The 27,026-nt window shown below is 37.9% G+C and overlaps 1 protein-coding gene across 1 annotated transcript in view; it reads right to left on the reverse strand.

Moving 5' to 3' along the window:
* Window positions 1-475: 475 nt before the first annotated feature.
* LRPPRC (leucine rich pentatricopeptide repeat containing) overlaps window positions 476-27,026 on the reverse strand; it is a 105,262-nt gene continuing 78,711 nt past the window's right edge. Inside the window, exons 28-38 of the mRNA XM_032877965.1 lie at window positions 26,251-26,393; window positions 26,008-26,116; window positions 21,922-22,048; window positions 16,354-16,442; window positions 12,693-12,897; window positions 10,799-10,938; window positions 10,568-10,683; window positions 8,021-8,095; window positions 6,673-6,757; window positions 4,388-4,530; window positions 476-2,540 (exon numbers count right to left, since the gene is read on the reverse strand). Coding sequence (XP_032733856.1) covers window positions 2,484-2,540; window positions 4,388-4,530; window positions 6,673-6,757; window positions 8,021-8,095; window positions 10,568-10,683; window positions 10,799-10,938; window positions 12,693-12,897; window positions 16,354-16,442; window positions 21,922-22,048; window positions 26,008-26,116; window positions 26,251-26,393 — 1,289 coding nt within the window. The 3' untranslated portion in view covers window positions 476-2,483. The remainder of the gene's footprint in view (window positions 2,541-4,387; window positions 4,531-6,672; window positions 6,758-8,020; window positions 8,096-10,567; window positions 10,684-10,798; window positions 10,939-12,692; window positions 12,898-16,353; window positions 16,443-21,921; window positions 22,049-26,007; window positions 26,117-26,250; window positions 26,394-27,026) is intronic.

Here is a 27,026-nt window from a genome sequence, read left to right on the forward strand (position 1 = left end):
GACAAGAGGCTAGGTGTGGAGATGGGCCAAGAAGCTGCAGAGAGTAGCATCCCCCCATGCTGGCCACCACAATCTCACCCCGACTCCCCAGGAAGGAACAAGAGGATAAGGCAAGGGGAAATGGGGAGTATGCCAGGGACAGCCCTGCAGCTGTCGAATGCTCCTTCTGACACTTAATACAGATAAAACCCCTTCATTTTCAGTGTCCATTTACCATATATCCTCCTCTACTAATTAATTCTCGCCAACTTTGTACCTCAGGGATCTCAAATTAAGTATCTGCTTGTCCTTGTAACAGAGAAGCTGTGATACTGTCAGTTCTCTACACACAAACTACACCATTTAGCAAAGAAATTCTGGCTGCAAGAGCGGCTACCACACAATTTTTAACTTAAAATTTTAACACTAAAGTCCTTGCAATGATAAAAGTGATTATGTAAAAATTTGATAAGACTAAAAATGAAGACGCTTACAGTTTTTTGGAGTATAATTTATTCAAAGCATTCACATTAAAATTATATTAGGTTCAAACACATGAACATACAATCACAGGTAAAACATGATACTTTCCAAAAGTTTACAATGACATTTACTTTTTAAAGAGCTGTTTGCTTGTAATTTTAGTCTAAAACATATTATTGAGTGCTATAATTGTGTTTGTTCTCTGTTTCTATTTGTTTCAATTTGGCTATCAGATATTTAGAAAGCATTTCTTAGCCCACCTAGAATATACAATTACATTGTAAATATTTAAATTCAAAAGGGGAAGCAGATCGTGCCGTTCAGAATGCTAGATGAGGGGGGTTTGTACTCAATTTTCTCTGCACTACACCTTGCATTTTACCAGCATCAATATAGAAGGCTTAGAGTCACTTCATGAGAATAAGACTGTACTGTCTCTAGAGGAGACAAAATGGGGAAGTCCAGGGTATACCCCAAGGTTACACCTCCTCTGAGAGACCTCTTTCAATGAACATCAGTAAAATGTTGCTCCTAACTGAGGGTTGGCATAACTGCAAAAAATAAGGCCTGCTTCAGTGGAATCACTAATGGGAGTGAGGCTCATGGCCAACCAGACAATACAGGTACATACACAATAGCTCCAGTTTCTGCCCCTGAGGAGCAAACAAAGGAGAGCTTCATTAATTCCTCTAGGCTGGGACTTGGCAATGGCCAAGGCCTCTGAACCCTTAGGTCTAACTACACATAAAAGAGATAAAGGAAAGCATGGCCAATCCCACCATGACGTTTACTTCTTGGCTTCGCTCCATCAATCCCTCCCTTTCATGCCACCTGCAGGCTCTAGAGGAAGGACGGGTGGGTGCCCAACTCAGGTCAGCAGCACAACCAGCACGAGGCCAGCTTACTTCCCACAAGGCAAGGTCTCCCCTCATGGGAATAGTGGGAACCACTGATTTCAAATGGATAAGGAAAACACCAAAATGAGGATAAACCTCAAATAAAACATTTTCAATTTTTTTGATAATTAATTACCTAATCCTCAACTAGGTCACTGTTACATATTAAGATACTTTTGTAATAGTAAAGTGTTTCACAACCCAGTCTGAATTCTTTTATAGTAGCAACAGATAATATAGATATTAATAGGCATGAAAGACAATTTGGGGATAGCTTTGATAAAACTGAATACAAACCACAATTTCTTTCATATATAAAATCACACATTCAAAGGATAAGTATGAAGTAACAAGAGCCTGGTGTAGGGTGTGCTTGTGCCGACAAACCTGAAACCGAGACAAGAGGAAATGCACTGTTCTCTGCTTCAGGATCAACGTCACGGCCAGGACTTGGTTCTAGAGATGTCTATCAACAGAGCCTTTCAGAAGCCTCCATGGGAGAAGAGAAAGCATGGCGGGGAGCATCCAGGCGTTGCCAAAGAGCACCCTGACCAAGGGCAAGCAACAGTCTCTGAGTTTCTGTTTCTCACCGGAAAACGAGTGCTAGGTGTGATGACTTACAATATGCCTGCCAGTGCCAGCAATTTACAAAACTGGAATATTATGCAGGGTTTCACACATGAAGAGAATTCCTATCATGGAAGAGTAAAGCCTTAGAAAGCTCACTGAGCATCATTTTGTCTAGGTCCACAATTTTCAGATAAATAATATTAACAAGAAAGTCTTAAATAAAGGAATAATATTTTTATGAAAATAATGAACAAAACAGAACAGGGGACCTGAAGAGTCACTGGGAGAAGAACCCTGAAAACTTACAGCTTTAAACATCAGAAGCTGTGAAAACAATGCTGTAGATTTATGCTGTAGGCGAAACCCCAAAAACTCTGGTGACTAACTGCACACAGCTCTTGTTAATAGAGTGTTGGACATATATACATTATGAATAAAAAAAATACACAAAATAACTTTTCAATTATTTATTCTGTCCTCTCAAATGTATTTAAAAAATAGCATTTTAGACACTGAATCACAAATACGCACAAAATAAAGTAGCGCCTGCTTGCTTCACAAAGGGTTTTCCCTTGATTCCTTCAACTGCTTTGCATAAAATTCAAAGCTTTCCTGTTAAGGAGACAAAAAGGGAGGGAAGTTACAGGTACAGTTACCAGCGAGAACTCATGGGACAAAACTGGAAAGTCATATAAAACAAAACAAAGCCCTCAAATGTTACGAAGTGGTGTAAACTGATAGCAAAGACAGCCAGGCCCGTGGCAACTGCTTTCCCCTCAAGCCTCAGCACTCCTTTCTGTTCATGAAGTCACTAGTTGAAGGGCCCCAAGTCCAGAGTGAAAACTTTACCAAGAGCCTCTGCTGTGTGTGCGCATGTGCCGGCAGGCCTTTACGCCCGGCTACGGGAGGCTCAAATAAACGTGTACTGACTCGCAGCTTAATGACACAATAAAAACGAATTTTGCATGAATGATTTCTCTTATTAAAATAGAACAAAACAAAACAAAATTTCCTGGGCAACTGATTAAAAATGGGCAGAGGATCTGAAGAGACATTCTTCCCTGGAAGACATCCAGATGGCAAAGAGATACATGAAAAGATGCTCAACACCACTCCTTACCACAGAAATGCAAATCAAAACCACAGCGAGGTAGGTAGCACCTCATACCTATCAGAATGGCTAGGATACAAAAGATAAGAAATAACAAGTGCTGGCAAAGATGTGGAGAAAAGGGAACCCTCCTGCACTGTTGGTGGGAATGTGAAGTGCAGCCACTGTGGAAACAGTACGGACGTTCCTCAAAAAACTAAAAAATGGAAAGAGCACATGATCCAGCAAGTCCACTAATGGATATCCACCAAAAAAACCCAAAAACACCAAACTGAAATTAAAGCACTTATTTAACAACACCCCCCCGTGTTTACTGCAGTATCATTTACAGTAGCCAAGACATGGAAACAATTTAAGTGTGCATCAATGGACGAACAGATAAAGAAAACATGATATGATACACCCACAGAATATTATTCAGCCATAAAACCCCTAAAATCTTGCCATCTGCAACAACATGGATAGTCCTTGAGGACTTTAAGCAAAATGGAATAAATCACACAAAAAAAGACAAATATCATATATCTCACTTATGTGGAATCTAAACAAAGCAAAAAATCAAAAATCAAATAAACAAAAAGCCCCAAGCTCACAGGTGGTAGAGAATAGACTGGGGGTTGCCTCAGGTGGGGCAAAAGGGATGGAGGGAGTCAAGAGGTACAAATTTCCAGTTATAAAATAATTAAGTCATTGGGATGTAATATGCAGCACAATGGCTCTAGTCAGTAACACTGTATTGCATATGGGAAAGTAGCTGGGAGAGTGGATCTTGAATGTTCTCATCACAAGAAAAAAATCTGTAACATATGGTGATGGATGTTAACGGATTTACTGTGGTGATCCTTTTGCCATATACACAAATATGGAATCATCACATTGCACACCTGAAACTATTAGAAGGTTATGTCAATTCTACCTCAATTAAAAAAATAAAACAATCCTTCCTCGATGAAAAAATAAAAACGAACTTGCATAAAATGAACAAGTAGTTCATGGGGAGACAATGAGCTTGGCTATTGAAATACAGGCCATTAAATCCTATTTCAAGTTGAAATGATGAGAGAACTGCCCCAAGGACATTTGATAAATCCATACCTATAGCTGAAGGTCCGAGACTGACCTTGTATTTCAAACCTCAGCCCCACAGGGCTATGTTCTCCCACAGCCAAACCTGCCGGCCAACTGCTCAGTTCCTGAAGCCCTCCTCTGAGGCTTCTTCACAGAGATCTAATCCTTATGTAATTAAGTATTCAACTTGTGTTTTTTTTTTTTTTTTAACACATTAATAGGAAGCATACATGAATCTGTAGAGTTATCTCCCCCCCTCCCTTAATTAAGAAATACTCACAGGGGGTTCGGTGAAGGGGACAGGCTCTCCAGCATTCTTCAGCAAAAATGCATAACGCTTTAGAAACAGATTGTTCAATTTTACATTCCTTGCCATCAGATGTTCATACAGCGCTTTAGCAGATACAACATCCTTGTCTGAGACTAGAAAAAAGATATTAATCACAGATAAATCACCATAAATACCTTCCTCTTTTCCCAACAACAGTTAGCCATTCAGGGACTCCTGAATCCCTTTATCCCAAGACAAATGAATACTTAACTACTTTCAGCAAAAAGCCACATCCAGAGTCTACCAGCTCCCTCACTCCTCCCCACATCTCTCATTCAGCATTATTCAGGATAAAAGAAAAGGAAGATGACAAATAAGGCTATTAAAAGACCCATAATAGTTAAAGTGACCACAAACCAAAGTCCTCAATCACGGAGTAAACACACACCATTCAACCCTCTTCTGCTTAAAACCACACTTGAAATCAAGCTGATTCAAGGACTGTTGTGGTGACGGTTTTATAAAATATGTGGAAATCTAGACCTCCGTCGAGATACAGTTCATCAACTAAACAACACCAAAAAGACTGGCAGTACATTCTACTGTAAAATAAGCAAATATGAGGAATATATTCGGCCACCGTAACAAAAAATATTCTAAATACATTATCTGCATAAGAAAACTATACACATCTACCTAACATTAACAAGTTATACTAATATTTATTTCACTTCAATGACTGATGAAGTAGCCCAGGGGCTAAAATTCAGCTGGCTCTCCGGTCGTGGCTGCCGTATAGAAATTTCACTTCCAGGTTTACCACTGAGATTATAAGGGCTCTACTAGCAATTACTGCTGGTAGTTCAACTCTTTAATTTCACATTCAATTGTCAACATCTAAGCACCAACAATCCCCTACCCTACAACAGTGCTGTAGGACCAATCCCAACTCCAGCAGCGCCAGGGCGAGCCCCCAGGATGGATGCAATAGAAGTCAATCCAAGGATCAATCCAACGAGCCAAGATCTCCCAAAAGGGAGCAAGCATGGATGCCTCATCAGTTCTCACTGGACTTCAACAGATCTCTGCTGTTTGGGTGAAGTCAGTTTCCTGTCTATAGGAAAACTGTCCCTGTAGGGGCCAAAACCTTTCCTGCACCTTCATGGTCTCCTTGCTCCTCCCCATCCCAATTCCCAAGTGTGATTATACAATTTAGTTAGCAGTTTTATACTGTTTTGACACTATTTCATGGTTATTTACTCATTATTTAACATCTCCCAAACCCCCTAAGGGAACTTTGAGAAGTTTTACAATTATTGCCTCTATTTTGAAATATATCACTGTCCCCTCGTAAGGGTGGAAAAGGGAGAACCAAGTTACTAATTCCTATTATAGTTTGCTGTCCTGACAACAATAAAATCAACAAAGCAATACTTTGTTTATCCCTTGCCTCATGTGAGCAAATCAGTGAGTGGCGGATGGACAGATGATCCTAAGTAGGAAGCGAAATGCTCCCATTTATCTTGATTACCGAGAAAACTTTAGCCTGGTTTCCTTTTATGTGTGATGAGCTGGCAGTCGGGGTACAAACTGCTTAAAGACTGAAATTTCAAGTGTGATTTAAAGTAAAATCTTGGGGCCCGCTTTTTTTTTTTTTTTTAAGATTTTATTTATTTACTTGACAAACAGAGATCACAAGTAGGCAGAGAGGCAGTCAGAGAGAGGGGGAAGGGAAGCAGGCTCCCTGCTGAGCAGAGAGCCCAATGTGGGGCTCGATCCCAGGACCCTGAGATCATGACCTGAGCGGAAAGCAGAGGCTTAACCCACTGAGCCACCCAGGCGCCCCTTGGGGCCCGCTTTTTAATTAAGGGGTCTGTTATTTCAAAAGTGTAGGCAGGTTGGAAGGGTACTGAAGAAGCAAGAAGGCAAGTCACGTGACAGTCTTAAATATGTACCTATTTCAAGTTATGTTTCAGGTGGCCTTGGGGAGACTGGATTCCTTCCCCAGTATATACGCCCAAGAGGACCTCCAAGTCTTTCTGGGAGCCTGGGGTCCTATTCAACATAGCTGGGCCCCGCTGAAGATGCTCAGTGATACTTCTTTATGTTAAAGTTATATGCATAATTACATATTTTTCTTAAATACAGTTTTAAAACATTTTCTAAAGCTAAATCGATTATTTGTATCACAGTTATCTGATATTTAGGATTACTGTCTTTGAGCGGAAGACTTAGTTGACTATACTACAAATATCTAAATCACTTAAATAAAAAAGTCAGATTAAACTTATTACCATAGCTTTTCATGACCGAAGTGTACGCTTCTTCCTTTTCAATTAATTCAGGAATCAATTCTAACAAAGATTTCAGAGTTGATGCCTAGGAAATTAAATATAGGAAATGTTAGCACAACTCGAAAGAAGAATGAAATAAAACACTGATATGTGGATATTATATCAGGAAATCTTCACAATTACAACACAACCATCTACTGAATTTAATAAACTTTTTTCTCTTCTGTATATCTTAATATTTACTATTCATTTAATAATTTATAGCTAAAACAAGCATTTTTCCAAAATTAATGAAATTCCATTCACACTTCCATAAATATTTTTCCAAAATATCTTTTGTCAATTGGCAACCTTACCAAGGAAGTTACAAGATCCCAAAGAGCAGAAAGAGATATTAACTGTATCTTCAGGTGGCAAGATTTTTAAATAAAATGTGAAGAACTGGGTCAAACATTCTGAAGTTTTCCCTGCTTTGTATATACAGAGGATCTCCAGATCTCACTGGAATATTTACTCCATGACTTTCAGAGGTCATCTGGACACAACAATGGGTTTACTTCCAGTAGTGAATACAGACCTGCCACATCCTAGTGATAACCAAACACATGATACTGCCGGATAAATCAAGGATGGATTTCATAAACCTTTATGCCATGTTCCCATCTCACGAAAGAAACATCTGGCTTACTTATTCTGTCAAACAGCTAGACACTGTAACTGCCATTTTTTAAAAATTCTAATTCATTTTTTACACATTTATTCAGTCAATCTATGTAAGTGGACCCGCATCCTTCCAGGACTTCATACAATTAAGTCTCCCGGGAGGAATGTTCTCAGTAGATATATTACCGTACGCTCCCTTTCCATCTCCCGAGCAAGTCAGTAGGCCTATGCCTATATGCAGAGTGACAAGTGCTTTTTAGTCTTATACATTTTTATCCCAAATTTTAAAAAAGTCTCTTTGAAAAGCTGCTTGCTGTAAATAAATATGAGTCAGAGATAAAAAGTTCAATTAGGTAAATAAAACACACACACACAAAACAGTGTGCTAGTGTGGGGGAAATTAAGGAGAACTAGACCTCTCAGACTGGAAACCGAAATGTTTCACATAAAACATTAAAACTGGCACTCTGTTTGAAACTTTGTATGTTTCCAAATAAACTAAGAATGGGGTTTGTGGTACTCAATAGGTAAAATCAGATTTAAAGAAAACAGAGACAAGCAAAATCTTCAGTCTCTATAGTGCTTTTAGGTACGGCACTGAACCAAAGCTCTTAGGTGAAACTCAGTACGCTGAACAAGACTGGCTTCTAGCATCCCTGATCTGCCAGTAAGTCAAACACAGTACCTTTCCCGGTCTCTGAGAGCTCCTCATACAGAACACCAAGAAGATTGAAGTTTGTTCAGCAATCGCACCACATCTCTAAAAATTGAAACATCATTCAGTCAATGAACGTTTCTGATAAACAAGTAGACCAAGGTGAATATTTCCAATTAACAAAGTTCACAATAATACAGTAATGTATCATTAACAATGGGAAGGACTAATCGTCAACCGGTTTTTGTACGGTAAGAAAACAGAAAACAAACGTGAGCTACTCTGAGCTTTTGTGAATTATGTCGCCCTTGGCACTGCGAGTATAAAGTTTGTTTAAAAAGAAAAGGGAAAAATTAAACTAATGCTTCAACAACCACAGAATAAGGTTTAGGACTGCAAAGAAAGAGGAAAAAAAGAAGCACTATTCCTCTCCAATTATTCTGCCAAGCATTCACAAGTGAGCTAGGGATCATAAGGTTAATTATACATTTAATAAGGTGTCAGGGAGATAACTGCTCGTTTCTTTATAAAAATTAAAATGTACAAAGCAAGTTCTCTTTAAAGTATAATTACCTACACTTATGCATACAAAAGGACTGATTTCAATCTCTCTATTTTATAAAAGGCTTTCATTGCAACAGACAGCCAGCGCTTGAGAAAGAGACAAAAGTTAAACTCAAAAAAAAAAAAAGTTTATATGACAGACCAGATAAATCAAATGTCTATCCAATCTTAGATGCTATAGTGAAATCAAATATGGCAAGACAATATTTTAGTTTACACTCATCACAGATGTCATTCTTTTAAGTTTCTCAAAGCACATAGTGCTTTCAAAGCTTTAAAACACTGTCAATACTAAAACGAATAGTATAAAAAGAACTTTTGGGGACACACAGAACATTTACATTATAAACTGATGTTTTCGACATCTTTGAATAAAGTGTTCTTTGCTGCAGCAAGAATAATCTTTTGCTGTTTGACAAGCAGGTAAAGGATGGGTAAAGGGTTTATCAGCTGAAGCCTCCATCTACTGAAGGGATGACAACGAAAAGACCACGGCTGCTGCATCAACACACAGCTGTCACTGTGAGCCCCTGACAGGCCACTGTGTGAGTGCAGCTCCGAGGGCCCAGGCAGAAGCCCCACCGCCTCCCGGCCGGGGCTGCTGTCAGCGTGCACTCTAGCCAGCAGCCCCCGACGATGATGGCTCAGGACAAGCTGGCAGATGAACCGTCAAGTGCCGCTTTCTGAAGAACCATGAAAATAGTGTGTTAAAATGGAACAAGGACGATCACGTGTATAATGAGAGATGCACAGCCCCTAGTAGGCACACTTCGAAATGTACACACCAAGATAAGGCCTCACAGTTTATTTCTTTCAGATGCAACCTCTAACATTAAAGGCAGCAAGGTAAGACAATGGAAAAGATTCCTAGAATCCCTCTATAACATAAACCGCCTTTTCTGTTAAAAAAAAAAGGCGGGGTGGTGAAGGAAGATGAGGGAAGGAAAAAAAAAAAAAAAAGGAATCAAACCAAACCAGGCAAGAACATTCCCAATCAGCTGGAGTTTCTGTCCAGGAACAAAAAGTGAAAAAGCCTTAGACACAAGTGCCGATTTCCACCTTTTACAAAACTGTTCACACAGAGAAACTTCTCAAGAACTTTTAAAAATGGTTTGGGTTCTGTCCAACTAGATGGACTTTAAGGATCGAAACCAGAGCTCCAGCACAGGGGTGCAGTTTCACCCTACCTACCTACCACTAAATGTGCTTTGCAGCTCATAAAAATGGAACTGAATCTAATACTATTTACTATCAGAAATTGGTCCCAGGCCTCAATCTGACACAGGGAGTCTACACAAACACAGCCGTTGGCGGGATCACGGTGACTGTTTGACTGCCACCTGCTGGGAAAGGCTCCCCAGCGCTGCCTGTTTGTGTACACTGCCAGTGGCAGCTCCGATCACCCACCGTTCTGTCGGCACTTGGCACGGCTTTTTATTTAGTGCTGCTAAAATGGCATGAATGCGGTTGTCTCCTTCCCTGAAGATTGCTAATTTAACTGAGAGTGCGGGCCACAGAGACCTGCATTTGTCATTTAATGTGTCTGTGACACACAAGTGAATAGAAAGCAAATTCAACTCTTAATAAACCTTGAATAAGGCACTGAGAATGTTTGAGTATTCAAGTGAGAAGCTGTACTTGAAAAGCAAACATTTCCTACTTTTTGTTTGCAAACTGTGTTGCCATGGTGATGCTCGGTCTTTAGAGCATTAGAGAAATTAAAGTAGGAAACCAAAGGAATGGTTTTGCGTTACCTATCTGCACAGAAACATTTGTCTTTAAATCTGCCAGCAAAACACGTCTTCCTTCACTCCCCTTTAAACCTCAGGGCGTTTCTAGCCTGGACTGGCATCTTTTCTTATAATCCAGTCCTTGTCACGAGGCTGTGATCCACACTGCACAGAAATGTACTGGAAGCACCATGCATCCTACCCCACAACTAGGTCTAGTGATTTCTCAATTTACTTCTCACAAGCCCCAAGCCCCACTGCTCCAGGTGTGGTGAATCATTACCTGTAGGAGAGCTCTGGCATCATCCACTTTGCCTGATTCCAGAAGCTGAAGGAAAAGATCAGTGACAGGTTTGTAAACTGCAAACTGATTGGCCAGTCTCTCTGCCATGATGCTTACTGAAAAAGTAACAGGTAAGAGAAAGCTTTTAACTCAATCACAAAAGTCATCAGGTCCAGCATCACCAGAGAGAAAATGTGGTTCTGTGTTCTTTAGCAAGAACAGCTCACTTACTCTTTTCAACTGCTGGTTCCAACTGCTCCTCTATTACTTTTCTGAATAAGTATGCCAAGCCAAAGTACTGGGGTTCCACAGTTTGATTCTCTGAAGTAAGCATATTCTCAATGTTTTCTATTGCAACATCTATGTTATTGCTGCAAGACAGAGTAACATATATTGTTAAAAAAAAAAAAGTCTCTGCTTTTGTATTAATATTATAGGCAGTTTTATTATGAGAACTTACTTTGAGATTCACATATACAAATACTTTAGGATGAAATGGAAATATAAATACCACTAACCAGATAAAAACCACTATGAAATTGGAATCAATCACATGGAGGTGGCAAAGACAATCACTAGGCAGTTCATGCTACAATAATTGAAATAGCTACTTTTGGTAAAACACTGCTCTGAAGACAAGACTAAACACTTAACATATAGAAGAATCAATGACAGTAACTTAAGAAAACAGCTTAAATTCTCTGGGTATAAAATGAAAACTTATCTAAGTGCTATAACTTTGGCTTTATGATCTACAACTGCTCCCTACTGCATGAGGTGACGATCACATATAACACTTCAGGATTCCTAAAGATGCTAATGATGTCTTCAAAGGTCTACTTGCATGTCTTTCAACCACAGTCACATCAATCTGTTTTTGTTGGTTATCACACAACATTTGAAAAATAATCCATTTACACAAATTCTCAGAAAAAAGTATCTTTACAATTTACATTAAAAAAAATCAATGACATAGCCTTACATAACAAGTTATGATATAATGATCTGCATGATTAGGTTTCTGGTTAAGGTACTCCTTGATTCATACTTTACAGTTATGATATGCCACTCCGAAGCCAAATAATCAATTTTGTTGGAATTCTTACCTAACACATAAGAATTTTCTAATAAAAAATGAGTACCCTGTTATGATACATTTTTCTTATGGGTTTTAGTGAGATAATTATTTAATAGTGAATAAAAACACATTCCCCATATCATATAAAACTGTTTAATATGATAACATTCTAAAATTCATCCAGATCTTACTTGGATAACTTCCTTGATGTTCTGGCTTAACAGATCTACATTTTCTTATTAAGGGAAAATTTAAAGCTCTATCTGGAGGGAAACAGTTTTAAAAAAGGGAAAAAAATAAAACTTCTCAGCCCAGAGAAATGGGAACAAACAAAACCCCCAGCAAAAACAAACAGTAATAAATTTTAATGATCAAACCCATTAGCTGCAATGTGAGGTTAATTACTAAAGAACACCTAAAAGCATGAAGAGTGTCAATTTCATAGTCATCCCATGAATCTTTAACTTGGGCAATGTACTCTACTAGCCAGGCTAATAAAAATCAAGTATTTATTTAGTTCTATACAGTGGAAAGTTTATGCAAGGAATCTAGAGATGGTGGTAAGAGAATCACCTCTAAACACTTCCTTTTTATGGGTATGTGTTGACAGGAGGGGAAGGGTAGGACGGTGGGGAAAACAGACACGCACATTTTTAACAAGCTTGTGTGTCCCTCTGCTTCCACAATGTTCTGGTATAGTGTCACCCTCAAGTGTTGCGGACAATGAAATTAATTCATTTTCCACATCTGTGTCAGTATTCAACTACAGGGGCCTGGCACGTATGAGTGAGAAAAGTTATCAACCACGGAAAAAGTTTCATGGATTTAAAATTTTGATAAATGTCATTCGAAGGTCTAATTTAAAGCTAAAACACATTTCGCAACATATAATTATTCCCTAATAGTTAGCGAACAACCAGCAACTGGCATCAATTATTTCCTCTGCAATTGATATGGTTTCTAACAGCCTAAGAAAGGTTTTAAAAGGTGGTATTTGAGATAATGCTCCTTCCAGTATCCGACGAAGGGAAAGTTGAAAATACTCACTTCTTTATTTGTGCCAAAGCAATGTTATTGATGAAAACCATATTTGAAAGTCCAATTGAATGTTCGAGTCCATCTACCATCTTCTGAATCGCCTGGATGCTTTCTACATCACCCTTCAAGGCACATGCCTGAATAAGGCGGGTCACTGCCAGCCTAGAAGGTATCTGCTCCAGATCCAAGGCTGCTTTTAGTGTTGTTAGAGCCTCTACAAAGAAGAGCAGGCGACAGAGTTTTTCTTTTATGAACTATACTGCCTAATGCATTTTGAAAACTAGCTCTTAAATACGAACACCAAATGGCTACACACAAAAAGCTATGAATAATTTATTCTAGAATACAGAAAATATACTTTATGAAAAAACTAAAAAAAAAAAATAATGATTTATTTGACTATAAAATATCAGAGACCAGAGAATTTCTTCTTTAAATAAATCAGAGAGAAAATAAAATGCTACTGACAGAATGTGGGTTCCCTTCAGGGATAACATTCAGTGTTATTCAGTGATTTCAAGGAAATTGGCAAATGCAGAAAAATATAAATCAGAATCTTAAAAATTAGAGTCTCTCAAAATATTGTAACTTCTACCACATTCATACTTTCCCAGATTTTATAATATTCAAAGATTACGTGATTATCAAAATCTTCTACTATCCCAGAGATTCTTCCTTGAAAACAATGTCTCTTTCTAGTCTAAACAGGATGGATTAGGCAGCAGCAGCCACACGGGGCCATTCAACTACCACACTATCAAATTCATTTTACATGACTGAACACTTAGTAGGTATTGCGTGCACTTTTTTCAAAGAAAACAAAGATCATCAGATTCCTATGGGTACAGCCATAGGTTGTTTTTTTTTTTTTTAAATAAGTACCTGATTATGGATAAATATGGAATATCCTTTCACTATAGGGACTCATGTGCCAGTGTAACGAAATCATTAAAGATAAAGTGGCAGACTGGAGGGAAAATTTAATACTCAGAATAACAATCACCACTACCGCTACCAAAAAAAACTTCATGGCTTTTTCAAAATTAAAGCAATATAACCTAGAAAACACGAAGACTTTGAAGGCAGCTCCCAAATGAGAACGACCTATCTTCTACGCAAGAAATGGGGAAAGGGTAATAATTAAGCAGTCTATTAAAAGTGCTACAGTAAAAAACAATGTGTTCAGTGTTTATTACTGAGTCAATAATTTTTAATACTCCATATCTACAATCTAAATCAGTGATTCTCAAATGGGAAAAGAGAAAAAAGAGGTAGTTTAAGAGGTACATTCACCAAATTTTGTAAATACACATGTGTATCTAAGAAACAAAAATGTTACTTATATTATTTTAGTAATATAATCTATTTTTTAAAAACCTTGATAAAATCTTCTTAACTGGTAGTCATACACAGATAATCAACTTAAAAACATTCCTTTAGCCAAGAGTACTACCCACTAGGAAGGATCTTTTCACCACTGGAATTAAAAGAGTAACAAAAATAAGATACCGACAGTGATGACAGTAACCAGCATCCACTGGACCTCTTCTACCTTTGCTGAACATTTACTAAAGGCAGACATAGTAGTAAGCAGCTACGCTCACAAGCACCCTTCTGAGGTAAGTACCGATTTTGTAGGTAAGAAACTGAGAGAGTTTCAATAATTTGCCCAAGGTCATATTGCTAGACATGAACCCAAGAATCCAACACCCTAGAGCCTGCATCTACAGGCATATGTGTAAGTGAGAGAGAGAGAAAGACTGGGACAGTTGATCATTTTACGTCTACCCGAAAGGGAACATGGGACCTTAGAACCTAAATCAAATTCCTGTAACAGGACTCGCCTTCTGAAGTTTAGGACCTAAAGTATACCCTCAGTCTTTTTCACAGTCACCTTAATTTCCTAGTAATACTGATTATGTTGCAAAGGTGCCACAAATCAGCTATTCACATTCTAGAACAGGATTTGCTTATAAAACCATGTTAAGATTGAACTGGCTTTATTTTCGTTTTAGATGGGACGGTGAAAAAGAAACCTGAAAAGGAGAAGAGGATTTCACAAACTGAGAACTCTAGTCAGCCATGGAGCAAGAGAAGGAGGCAAAGACTGTGCCAACACCATTTCCATCCTTGTCGACGGTCACTACATTAACGATCGGTTAGGTGGCAGTGTCACGGCTCCTGCTCCTGCTCTCAGCCAACAATCTCTGGCTGAACTCAACAGCTGAGAAGAATAGATGTGAAATCGATCACATCATAAAGTTTCTAGTAGTTTCCACAGGGCACCATCTTCTACAAGTGAAGGACAGTAGTCAAGTTAAACAAATTCAGTTCAGATTCAGCTCAAAAATGAATCCCTTGAAATGAAAAAAAGTGGATCTTTATTTCCATGTCTATAGAAATACAAGCTTCTTTATATGGGGAACAACTTTAACTTTTCATGTTTTAAAATTGTTGATCATTTCTACATAAAGTATCAACTTGACAAAAAGGCTTTTTTTTTTTTAAATAAAAAATAAGATGAAAGTTTTTAAAGTTTTAACAAGCTCTGCCCAAAAGGCTGTCTGGATGGACTGGCCCTGCCTGGGGAGTGCTGAGGTAGAAATACTGCAAAAAGAGAAACCACCATTTACATACTCCGTCCTAATCAATTAGGAGGACCTCTAAAGACCAGCAAATTTAGGTATTATAGGTAACAGTAAAGGTGCACAATTAGCAACTTCCTCTCAGGGATGTGAAATTATTTTATAAACACGCCAAATGAGGAATAACATCATTATTAAAGTCCAAGGAAGAAAAGAGATAGTTAGTTAGCTTTTCCCTTCAAGATTTTCTGCGTGGGTTTTGTTGTACTGGCAACACTGTGGTTTTAACAGTTTTACTGTATTGATTAAAATTCAAATGTAAAGCCCAAGGAGAAACGATGCTTACCTAAATTTAAGAGAGTCATCATCTTTCACCTTGGGAGCTCACTCCTAAGACCTTGGATCCACAAATACCCTCCACCGAACAAACAGCCCCCTTCCCAGTCCTCCCCGAAGTCATCTCTACAGCTTTCTTGTGTTATCTTCTTAACATTAACTGAAAAACGCTAAACTCCAAACTCCAAACAAACACTGTATTTTATTGCTGTTGGTATTATGAACTATTGAAAAAGTATTAGATTAAGTTTTAAAAATCAATATTATAATCATTTGGTGCACAATCCCACACATTTAACACTCAATTTAACTCATTTGCTATCTCACACACAACCAACACAATATGCAAGAAACAACTGCTGGGAATTGTTTCAGACGCTCTAAAGTATGTTAATTTCCAAAGCAAAATGACTTGTGCTGTGAATTTTAACGCACTTGAAAGCCTGTACTTTCTCTCGTTCTGGAACACAAATTTTGCATGTCTGAAGAGCTGTGATTCATCTTAAGAAAACCCATCTTGTGTTAAATGGAATGGAAACTGGACTAAGTGGTCAAATGACAAGTACATTCATATTCAAGCTGTATTATAAATGCATGTACAGTAATTTACGTCTCTCAGCTACCACAAAAGGCTCTTGATAAGCAGGTAATTTGCTAAATGGACTCCTTTATCCAAGTATTCGAAGGGCGTTACAAGAAAAATCTGCAGAGGCATTAATGTGACGTAAAGGTCAAGCATTGTGACATACCTTTCAAATAATCCCGCCTAACTTGCGTTATGATGAGGAGGCTGTTGGCAGCATCGTTCAGTGTGAAGCCCTTGATGTGGGTCTCAGCGCTAAAAGAAGCAGACATTTAGAAAGGAATTACTGACATGCTTCTGATACGATAATAAATGGTTGAGCACCAAGGTGAAATTATAAAAACTACTGTTCGTATGTTAAAAATATTGCTGCAAAATATCGACCTGGAGACAGCTTTTGTGTTATCCTGTCAATGGTTATAGAAGGATAATTTTTTTTTGCATTCTGACAGATGACAAAGTTGGAAATGAGCAACAAAAGAAACAAAGTACAAGATTTTTTTTAAACAATCGGTTCAGATTCTTGAATGCTGACATATTAGATGATAAAATAACTGCGTGCCCTGCATTGTTCTGCTGTATCCTAAGCTGGATACTTTTTCCTCTTTTCTCTACATTCACCATAATTATAAAATGTAAAACTATTCTTTCGGCAACAAAAATGAACATTTATTTTCAGCACGGTATATTTTAAATATAAACGAAAGCATATTACTAACTAACACCGTATCATTTGGTTGATTAATTTTCAAATTTCTGTCATCTAGCTACATACAGTTTTTAAAGGTGAGCAATCGTACTGCTGAACTAAAACCATTGTTACTTAAAATTAAAAATCTCACACAACAATTGTGTCCCAGCCATTTCATTTGAAACAAAACCCCCCAGCTCCTTAAAACTCGAGAGCAAAACTCGGTTTACTTATGGCTAAAACCTGCATGATTAAAAAACAACCCTAGCCTGAGATGACTTCTGTTCGCTACACTGTTTGCACATGTCCTGTGATGAAATTTCGGCATCCTTAATGCCCCTAGGGTTCATCTCTCGATTAGGAAATCTCCACAGGTCACAAGGAGCAAAAGTGATTGCCACCATTTGCCTTATCAAGCTCAGTGATGATCCCGCTGCCAACAACCCCGGCCTGCCGGCATGGACAGCTAAGCCGAGGAGATTGTGAGAAAAGCAGGGTCACTGCTAAATTATTCTCGTCAATCCCAAGAAAATCCTCCAAAGACACTGTGACGTGCCTATCCTCTCAGTCACTTCCAGCCTCAGAAATTCACCCCTGCAGTCCCCTGGGCACAGGATTTTCTTACCCCACCCCCTCCACCCAATCCTCTTAATCCCACCAAAGTACCCATTGCTCAGTTTGACTTTTTTTCCTTTGTCCCATCTGTCAAAGCTCTTAAATCAACAACCCGTGCATGAGACTATAAACTGCATAAAATAAAGGATTTACTTTCTCAATCTTAAGCATGATTAAGTAAACAGAAAACACTATTAAAATTGAACTCACTTCTTAAGTCATCATTATTACATATATTATACCATATTTACATGTAAATATTACCTAAAAGTCATTGAAACCATGCAGTAACAAAACCTCCCTTTTGACTGACATCGAGTGTGAACCGTTCACCTTTTAAAAAACCTCAAACACGGAACATTTTCTTTCCGTGATCTAAGCTGCCCATTCAATACAAAAGTGGAAATTAACAGGAAGACAGAAACTCTCCCCAGTATTCAGTATTATATACTGAACACTATATCTTATATATGCACAAACTGACCAATCAAAACCAAAATATATTCCAAACTGAAAAAGGAGAAAAACTACAAAAAGTTACTGGCAGAGATCTCCGTGTTGAACAATAAAACAAGTTTCTGCTTCTGACCCATACTATGGATGTGACCTTTTATAAGGAAAAAAAATATCTAGTCCAGAGCTGTCAAATTAAACTTCCTGTGGCGATGGGAATATTCGTTATCCATGCTGTCCGGCAGGGTAGTCGCCGGCCACATGCAGCGACTGTGATGGAGGAATAGAAATCGCAATTTCCTAAAAACACAGTTTAGTGTTATCAGAGATCTAAAATAATAATCTCCTTTACTGCTCTTCTTCGAATAAGCAGTTCCCCTCCCTCGAAAGAATTCACTATATCTAAATTTTGATTTTGAAACATGAGGAAGTGTAACTAACTCTAAAAATGAAAGAGAGTTGGCTAATCTTTTAAAGGCTGTGGTTACTATTACTTTTGAGGTTCCATAACTTGTGAGAAAAGTTTATTCTTGTTGATGACACTCTCCTAAGTAAGGGTGCTTCATTTTAACCAACAAATCAGAGACAGTGAAGGTAGAACAAAACAAAAACAAAGACTGCGTTCTTTAGTTTGTAGAGAAAACTATTGCCCTTAAAACTGAGCATCATGCAGGTAAAAACGACGGACTAAAACAACAAACAGACTGCTCTCTGTGGACTGACAGTAGAGGGCCAAAATTTGAGGAGGATACCGCTACTTGCTATAGTGACTCATGCGGTCACACCAGATTATAATAAACGTGGCCACTAAAAAAAGCAAAATTCTCTTTTACTCAGAGCACGGATACACAACTGGAAGAAGAGAGGACACTGTTAGTTAGAAACTTGAACTTCAACTACCACTTCTGAATTTCTAGCCAAGAGTTACTTTCAAAATAACCCAGTGTAGATCTAACCCAAGATACATTTTTTTTTTCCAAGATACATTTTTTAAGATTTATTTCTTTGACAGAGAGGAGAGAGAGAGAGAGCGCACGCGCAACACCTCAAGCAGGCCCCATGCTGAGTGCAGGGCCCGACACGGGGCTTGATCTCAAGACCCTGAGATCATGACCTGGGCTGAAACTGAGAGTCGGATGCTCAACCCACTGAGCCACCCAGGCACTTTACCAAGATACAATTTTTTGTAATTAGATGTAACATTTATCTGGTTCAAGGGAAAGCATGTGCATCTAATCCCCAGTGAGGTGCCTACAGGCATGGTAAGGCTTTGCATCCAGGATTTTCTTAGGCCCACCCAGCTACAAGTGAACGGCAGCCACAAAATACTCCTGGAAGAATAACATAATTAAGATAGAAGTGCCCTCAAGAGTACAGAAAGGCTTTATGAAGATCTAGAGAAGGAGGGAAAGAAAAATCAAGCTACATTTTACACATTGCAGATAGAAGGGGAAATGGAAGGGCTGTGCTTGAAAACATCCAGATCAGTATAGCTTTCCCACTTGTGTGATCAAGATCCAGTGTCACACACAGAAGAAACGTTTCACACTACCTATCAGTGCAAATACCAATACAACTCACAAAACAATCTTTACCATACGAAGTGCTTCGATATTTTCTATTCTATTTAAAAAAATGCTGGTTCTGATCCACTAAAGAGATTCTGTGACCCATGTGCTGGTTGCAACTGTAGTTTGAAAAATTACCCATCAGTGAGCCATTCTCAGTGAAAGGTATGCACAATGCAAGAACACTCTAGGGTAAGGCAAGAAAATGTTGAAGCCTCTGTTTTTAAATCTTATTATCCTCTGAAAAATTTCTACTTTATGAGTATGTTTTAAAATATACTTAATATATGCTACTTTAGTACAATTCACTATTAATGGTATCTGATCAAAATGTTTACAACATACAATTATTGAATCACTTGGGTATTAAATGCAGATCCCTGGGCCCCACACCAGATCAAATGAATCACAACCTTTGGGGTGGGCTGTGGGGAATCTTTTCAAGCTACAAGAATGTGAGGCTCGGGGGGGGGGGGGGTGGAGGAATGTGCGGCTCGGCGTTCTAGGACAAGCCCAATTAAAATGGGGGAAAAAAAGGTAATCTGTATTTTGGGGAAGTATTTCAGGATCAACCTCAGGATTAAAAATTTTTTTAAAAACTTCCTTCTCTGCTTCTATCCCCTCACTTAATTACACCCAGTTCTCAACACAAGAGGTTCCTCTTTTCTCTGTCCCTGCTCCTCCCAAATCACTGTTGCTTTAGAATGCCTTTGATTACTACAAGTAGTGTTAGGAGAAGGGTTTAGGTAATAATTTCCTGGGAAAAGTAATTTTAGGAAAAACTCCCACCCCCTTGATGACTCCAATGATTACAGATGATGGTACGCTGTTCAATGTCAAATTTTCCAAGTCACAAAAAAAAAAAAATAAAATAAAATTTTCCAAGTCACTAATTTAGCATCTCTTGGGTATTTTAGAGATATGTAATTTAATTAGCAACTGAGTAAACACACAAATGAGATATAGAATACATGAAAGACTTACGTTTGAGAAGCCTTCGTGTGACCATTCTTGCTATAGGATACACAAGATGATTCAAGACCATAGGTATACAGACGATGTGCATATGTGTATACATACATGTTGTACTTGTATACAGATGGATCTATACACTGTACATACATATACACTGTCCATGTGTTTGTATGTATTTCCACAGACAAGTACAATCATATACTTTTTCCAAAATATAACGAAACACAAGCAGTAAATATGGCCCAGTGGTGCATAACTTTAACATAACACTGGTATTAAGAGCAGATCTTCCAGCAAACTGCAAGAATGGCAAGCACTTTCTAGTCAGGATTCTAATATTTCAAAAGTACTGTGACTTAAAAGCTCTGAAGGTCAAAGTTGAGCCAAGAGAGATCATTTCAGAACTTGTAATACACCAGGAAAAGGCTGACCTTTGCCAATGAAAATAAGGCTACTAACACATCACCAGGACAGGTCTACATCACAGAGCAGGTCACTGTGCTCTACTCCATTCTAAGCCTTCTCTGGTAACTCCTTTGGGATAAGATAACAGAATCCATTAACTGACACACCAGGTAAGAAAACTTTCTTGTTCTGATTAATTTTACTCTCAGGAACTAGCCAGAGGGACAAAACCCCTACCACAACCACCCAACAGATTTTTTTTTTTTAATTCAAAATCAAATAAAAAACACAACAGAAAGTTAAAAAGAAAAGGCATTTAAAATGTGTTGAGCACCTATATTTTCTCTTCTTCACTCTATGTTCTTCAACACCTAAAAGGGATCTTTCATGTAAGTCTTATTATCATCCACTCATCATCATAAGAAGAAATGAGGTTCACAGAGGGGATAATTTCTCCAATAGAAACTCAAGTAAGATTCGAATCCCTGCCTAAGTTCAAAGCCCTTGGGCTATTTTCACTTTATCAGGCTCCTTCCACCACAAAAGACTCAGAGAGCTAGACACTAAGTAAGAAACAGAGTATGATAAAGGGAAAAATATTATTTTTCAGTATATGGGCTTCATAAATGAGTGGAAGCTTTATTAGGGGAAGAAAATGTACTGCACTGTGGAAGGCCAGTAAAACATATTTTTTTATAAGCCCATAAAATTAGAAAACCAGGGGTGCCTAAGTGGCTCAGATGGTTGAGCATCTGCCTTCGGCTCAGGTCATGATCTCAGGGTTCTGGGATCAAGCCCCATGTCAGGCTCCCTGCTCAGCGGAGAGTCTGCTTCTCCCTCCTGCCCTGCCCCTCCCTCTGCTCATGCTCTAAAAAAAAAAAAAAAAATTGGAAAACCATTTCATAGGATTTTTGTGTGTAGTTGAGGATAATTAAGCAGTTGCTACTACAACAAATCATTAGGAAAATCCTAATGATATGTGATACTTTTTTTAAATGACAGGTTTAATAAATGGACTAATACTTACAATTCTTTCACTTGCACTGCTTCTATGAAACTATCCTTCTCCAACAATAATTTTATAAGATTGCTGTAAGTCTCATTGTTGAAAATAATGTTTTGCTTTTGTGCCTTCAGGAAAATAGTATATGCATCTACGAAGGAAAAAAGCAAAAAATGAGATGATGTTATTCTGAAATGTCAAAAAGGAGGAAAACCCCCTAGAGCAAAGCCTCAAAGCCACATACGTGTTTATTTTCATGTTCACACACTACAGCACTCTCCAGAGACACACACACTGACCAAAACAACAGATACAGTCACACTCCTCATTTTGATAAAAACAAAGTCACAGTTTTGAACAATCTACTTAAGCCATGTGGCTGGTACCTGAAAGGACTTCCTTCTAAAATTACTTTTCTTTTCTTTCTTTTTTAAGATTTTATTTATTTATTTAACTGAGAGAGAGAGAGCACAAGCAGGGAGAGAGGCAGAAGGAAAGGGAGAAGCAGGCTCCCTGGAGAGCAGGGATGTGGGACTCGATGTAGGTCTCAATCCCAGGGCTCTAGGATCATGACCTAAGCCGAAGGCAGCCACCCAGGTGCCCCTAAAATTACTTTTCATACTAGCTCTCTAAAGTCAATAAATTATTTTCATGCCAATAAAAATGAGAAGTATCTCTTCTGAATTTGACAAAAGATGATACCATTTTCAAAATCAATTGCAAAATGTGTGGTAAAGTCCAAATAAACCACAGGTATAATTTAAATTGAGGGGAGCAAAAGATGCATTTTAAAGCAATCTTTAATCTATAAGTGGGTGGTTACAATGGTTAACATTTCAACACAATAGCATTAAAGTGAATATAGCCTATAATTCTAAAATTAGGAGATCAAATTATTTGGCTACGACAGGACTTATACAAAAACATACAATTTTCAAATATACAGGTATCTAACAAGTAAACTAAGCAACATTTGTTTGACTGATTAACAGTTTTATTTCACTTGTTCACAATAACTGTCAGTGAATGAAAAGATGTTACCAAAAGAGAAGTATCTACACTTTTCAGTCACTTACTTTTCTGAAATAAAATTGCCTAGCTATAAACATCCAACTGAAACTATAATCCACTCTCTGGTGTGTATAAACAAATCACAATAGAGATGGGGCACTGTGAACGATCATGTACGACCTTCGGTGGGTATAAAGCTCAATGTAAGGAAATACGATACATGCAACTAGAAGTGAGCAGGATATTAACGTTCCGAAGAACATTCTGAGCTACTCAGAGGTTTCTGAACAAGCAGACGTTGTATCTGTACTCCAAGGTTAGGGCAGTTTGCAAGAGCCCTTCAATTAAACTGAAGTGACAATGTCAGAAACTTACTCTTGCATGCTAAACTCAGAGAAAACTAGAGAGAAAAGGAATGACATTAATATCTGGATCTTAACCAAGGAGAACAGATAAAATCTATCATTCAGTAGACAATGCTCCCTTTTAAGGGAGCTGAGAAGTTAAATGCAGTGCAATTATTGTCTACTCCCCAACAAGCATCGTTTGCTCAATGAAAATATACAGGAAGTATAATTAGAATATTTAAGATTAACAAAATAATCGGGAAATCTTACTAGTTGTTTTCTAAAGTTGTGGTTTAAAGATTAGAGAGAGTGAGCATGCACATGTGCACACACACGTGAGCAAGGGGAGGGGCAGAGAGAGAGGAAGCAGACTCCCCAATGAGTGTGGAGCCCAACACATGGCTTGACCTGAGATCCTGCAATCTGTGAGATCACAACCTGAGCTGAAATCCAGAGTCAGACGCTTAACCAACTGAGCCACAGGCGCCCCTAAAATTACAGTCTTTGTATGAAATTGCTATGGCTCTGTTTATTATTCTCTATTAGTTGGAAAAAAGAAAGAATGAGGCTATCACTGTAATGCCCCAAACTCATTTGCCGCAGGTTTCTGGTGTGAAAATAAGTATACTAAACTATCAGAAATTCAATAAAGTACTAATGTAAGCAATCAATTTTCAAAGTACTGATGTTTTGCTAGGCATTCAAATCCTGGAATATACAAAAAACTAGAAACTCTGAAGAACAGAATAAAACCAGTTAAATAAATATAAATTGTATATTAAAGCTAGAATAGGGGATGTTTATAATAACAAACACTGCATTATATTTATTTAGTTAATTGATTTTTACTTAAATGAAAATAATTTTTAAAAAGGTGACGTACGAAGGGGTTCTAGAGTCTTCCAGCAGTTAACTATAAACTAATTTTATAGTTCTTTCGGTCTAATCAAAATTCCACTATTGAAATAGTTCCCATAGTCATAATTAATTTTGTATTTAGGTTTAACATATATATATGGTGAAGACTCAAGGATGTATACACTGAATATGTCACAAAGGAAAATGACCCAAAGGATAAAGTCACTATTCATGACTGAGAAAATATAAGACCTTAGCTTATTCTTTCCTCATATACTTCATGTTAGTGTCACAAAATTCTAATTAAGTCAAGAAATTATGAGGTTCTGTAAATTTCTAAATTTATTCTTTTCTACTGAACAGAGTAGATATTAAAATGAAAAAGTAGATATTAAAATGAAAACAAAAATCTGCTGCATATTGGTTAAAGTATCATAAAGCGTACTTGAAAATCCACACAATATCGAAGGAATTAAAGATGATGCTAGCATGCTATGGAGAAAAATTAACCAAAGTAAAGGATACAATAGTAATATATGATTTTGAAAGAGTACAATGAAGTCTAAATAGAAATGTCTATCATGTAATAGGCAAGCTGATACCAGAGGGTTCAAGATGGTCATAAAAATTTTAAAGCAGTCATAGTAGTGGTAGGCATGTCACTTTAGGAAAGTCTACCACGAGAGAAAAGGAAGAGCAAGACACAGACCTCATGTCCTGCCTCCAACCCTGAAATAGTGCTTGATCACTTCAACATACACAAGAACGGTGCTTAATGCCCTAATCATTTTCTGCTTTCAAATAAAAGCAAAATATATAATAAATACATCTGCCAAAAACACTCATGATCATGCTATTTTCAAAGTATACTTTTAAATAAAATGTATGCCTATTTTAGTTTTTATTATAAAAGATTTCAAATGTACAGAAAAAAATAGAGAGTAGTATAATGGACCTTCCATATGCCCATCACCTACATCTAACAACTATTACCATTTTACCATTCTTGCTTTATCTTTGTTCCCTATGGCTTAGCTATTTTAAAATATATTATAGATAATCTTGATTTTTTTTTTCCATCTTTCAGTACTTCAGTAAGATCTCAAAAGTTAGGGACACTATCTGATAAATCTTAACACCACTATTGTATCTAATAAAAATGAGGGACGCCTGGGTGGCTCAGTTGGTTGGACGACTGCCTTCGGCTCAGGTCATGATACCGGGGTCCCGGGATCGAGTCCCACATCGGGCTCCCAGCTCCATGGGGAGTCTGCTTCTCCCTCTGACCTCCTCGCTCATGCTCTCTCTCACTGTCTCGCTCTCAAATAAATAAATAAAATCTTTAAAAAAAATAAAATAAAAATGAGACAGGGGCACCTGGCTGGGTGAGTCAGAAGAGCATGAAAGTCCTGATCTCAGGGTCATGAGTTAAAGCCCCATGTTGGGTGCAAAGATTACTAAAAAAAATTATAAACTTAAAAAAAAAAAAAAAAAAGAGAGAGAAATAGTTCCTGAATATTATCTACTACTCAGTTGATGTTACGTTTTCCCAACTACCCCAAAATGTGTTTGTTAATTTAAACTTTTTTTTTTTAAGATTCTATTCATTCATTGGACAGACAGAGATCACAAGCAGGCAGAGAGAGAGGAGGAAACAGGCTCCCTGCCGAGCAGAGCCCGATGCGGGGCTCAATCCCAGGACCCCGAGACCATGACCCGAGCCGAAGGCAGAGGCCTTAACCCACTGAGCCACCCAGGTGCCTCACATTAATTTAAGGAACCAAAGAAAATAATTAATATATGTAAGTTCCATCTCCGTCCTAGAGCACTACTAATTTGTTAGAAGGACTCAGATCCCCTGTTGCTATTAGAAGACCCCAGCAAACAGAGTTACCTTTGTTTCTCTTTCGTTGGCAGGCATTCAACAGATCTTTCTGGATATTACTTTCTGTATGTGAGGGTGATGAAAAATTCAGGGAGTGCTTTTCATCTTCATACCACAACTGGAAGAAAGAAGTATTCAGTTAAACAAAACCTGGTATACAGAGTGATCTCTTTAGAATGAAACTGGGCTAATTATGCCCTACAGTTATACTGACAACAAAACCTGTTAGGTTTATAGTTATAAACAAATTACCTCAGGTACATCAAACGGAACCTCTTGATTACTGTTTCTAAGGATTTCTGCTAATAATCTTAATGTCTTTGCACGTGGAATAATATTTTCTTCTTGCATTTTATTCCACACAGCATCAGCTTTTTGCCAGTCACCATTTACTTCTGCAAAATTTTGAATAAGCAGAAATTAATGAACATACTAAGTCCAATTCTTAAAAATGTTTAGAATATTTTCCTTATTTAATGTTGAAGTACGCATTATTCCAAATGTTGCCTCCAGGGAAAGGAACAGGATGATTGTGGACCCAAGGCAAAAAGACGTCCTTCTATATGCCTTTTGAGTTTTCAACAACGGAAATTCCTTACTAATAAAAAACAACCACCCCCATCCCTCTTTACTACACACTTTGAAAGTCTCATGTGAATAAAAAGTCTGTCTTTCTAAGGTAACCTGAGAAGCCCACTGCTGATATCAGAATCAGAAACAGGTAACAACGCAACTATGCCCGTGAGACTCTGGAAAGATAATGGGTACATGTATATAGTATAATACACAGCTGGAGGTCTAAAGTGATTCAAAGTGCGCACATGTATGATTTTCTTCAAAAGTGTCAAATCAACAAATCCCTTTCACTTAGTAGAATAGGGAGAACTCTGTCCCTTCTGCTGACTTGAAGAATGTCTATGACATTGCGTGATAGATTTTTTTATCCCACTCATGCCATCACACTAAGTATTATAGGGCAAAGGGAAGTTTACTGGAGGGAAATAGGCCGACTCCTTCACATTGGAAAA

This window comes from Lontra canadensis, unplaced genomic scaffold, assembly GCF_010015895.1.
Source record: "Lontra canadensis isolate GAN:19392208 unplaced genomic scaffold, GSC_riverotter_1.0 scaffold61, whole genome shotgun sequence".
Taxonomy (NCBI): domain Eukaryota; kingdom Metazoa; phylum Chordata; class Mammalia; order Carnivora; family Mustelidae; genus Lontra; species Lontra canadensis.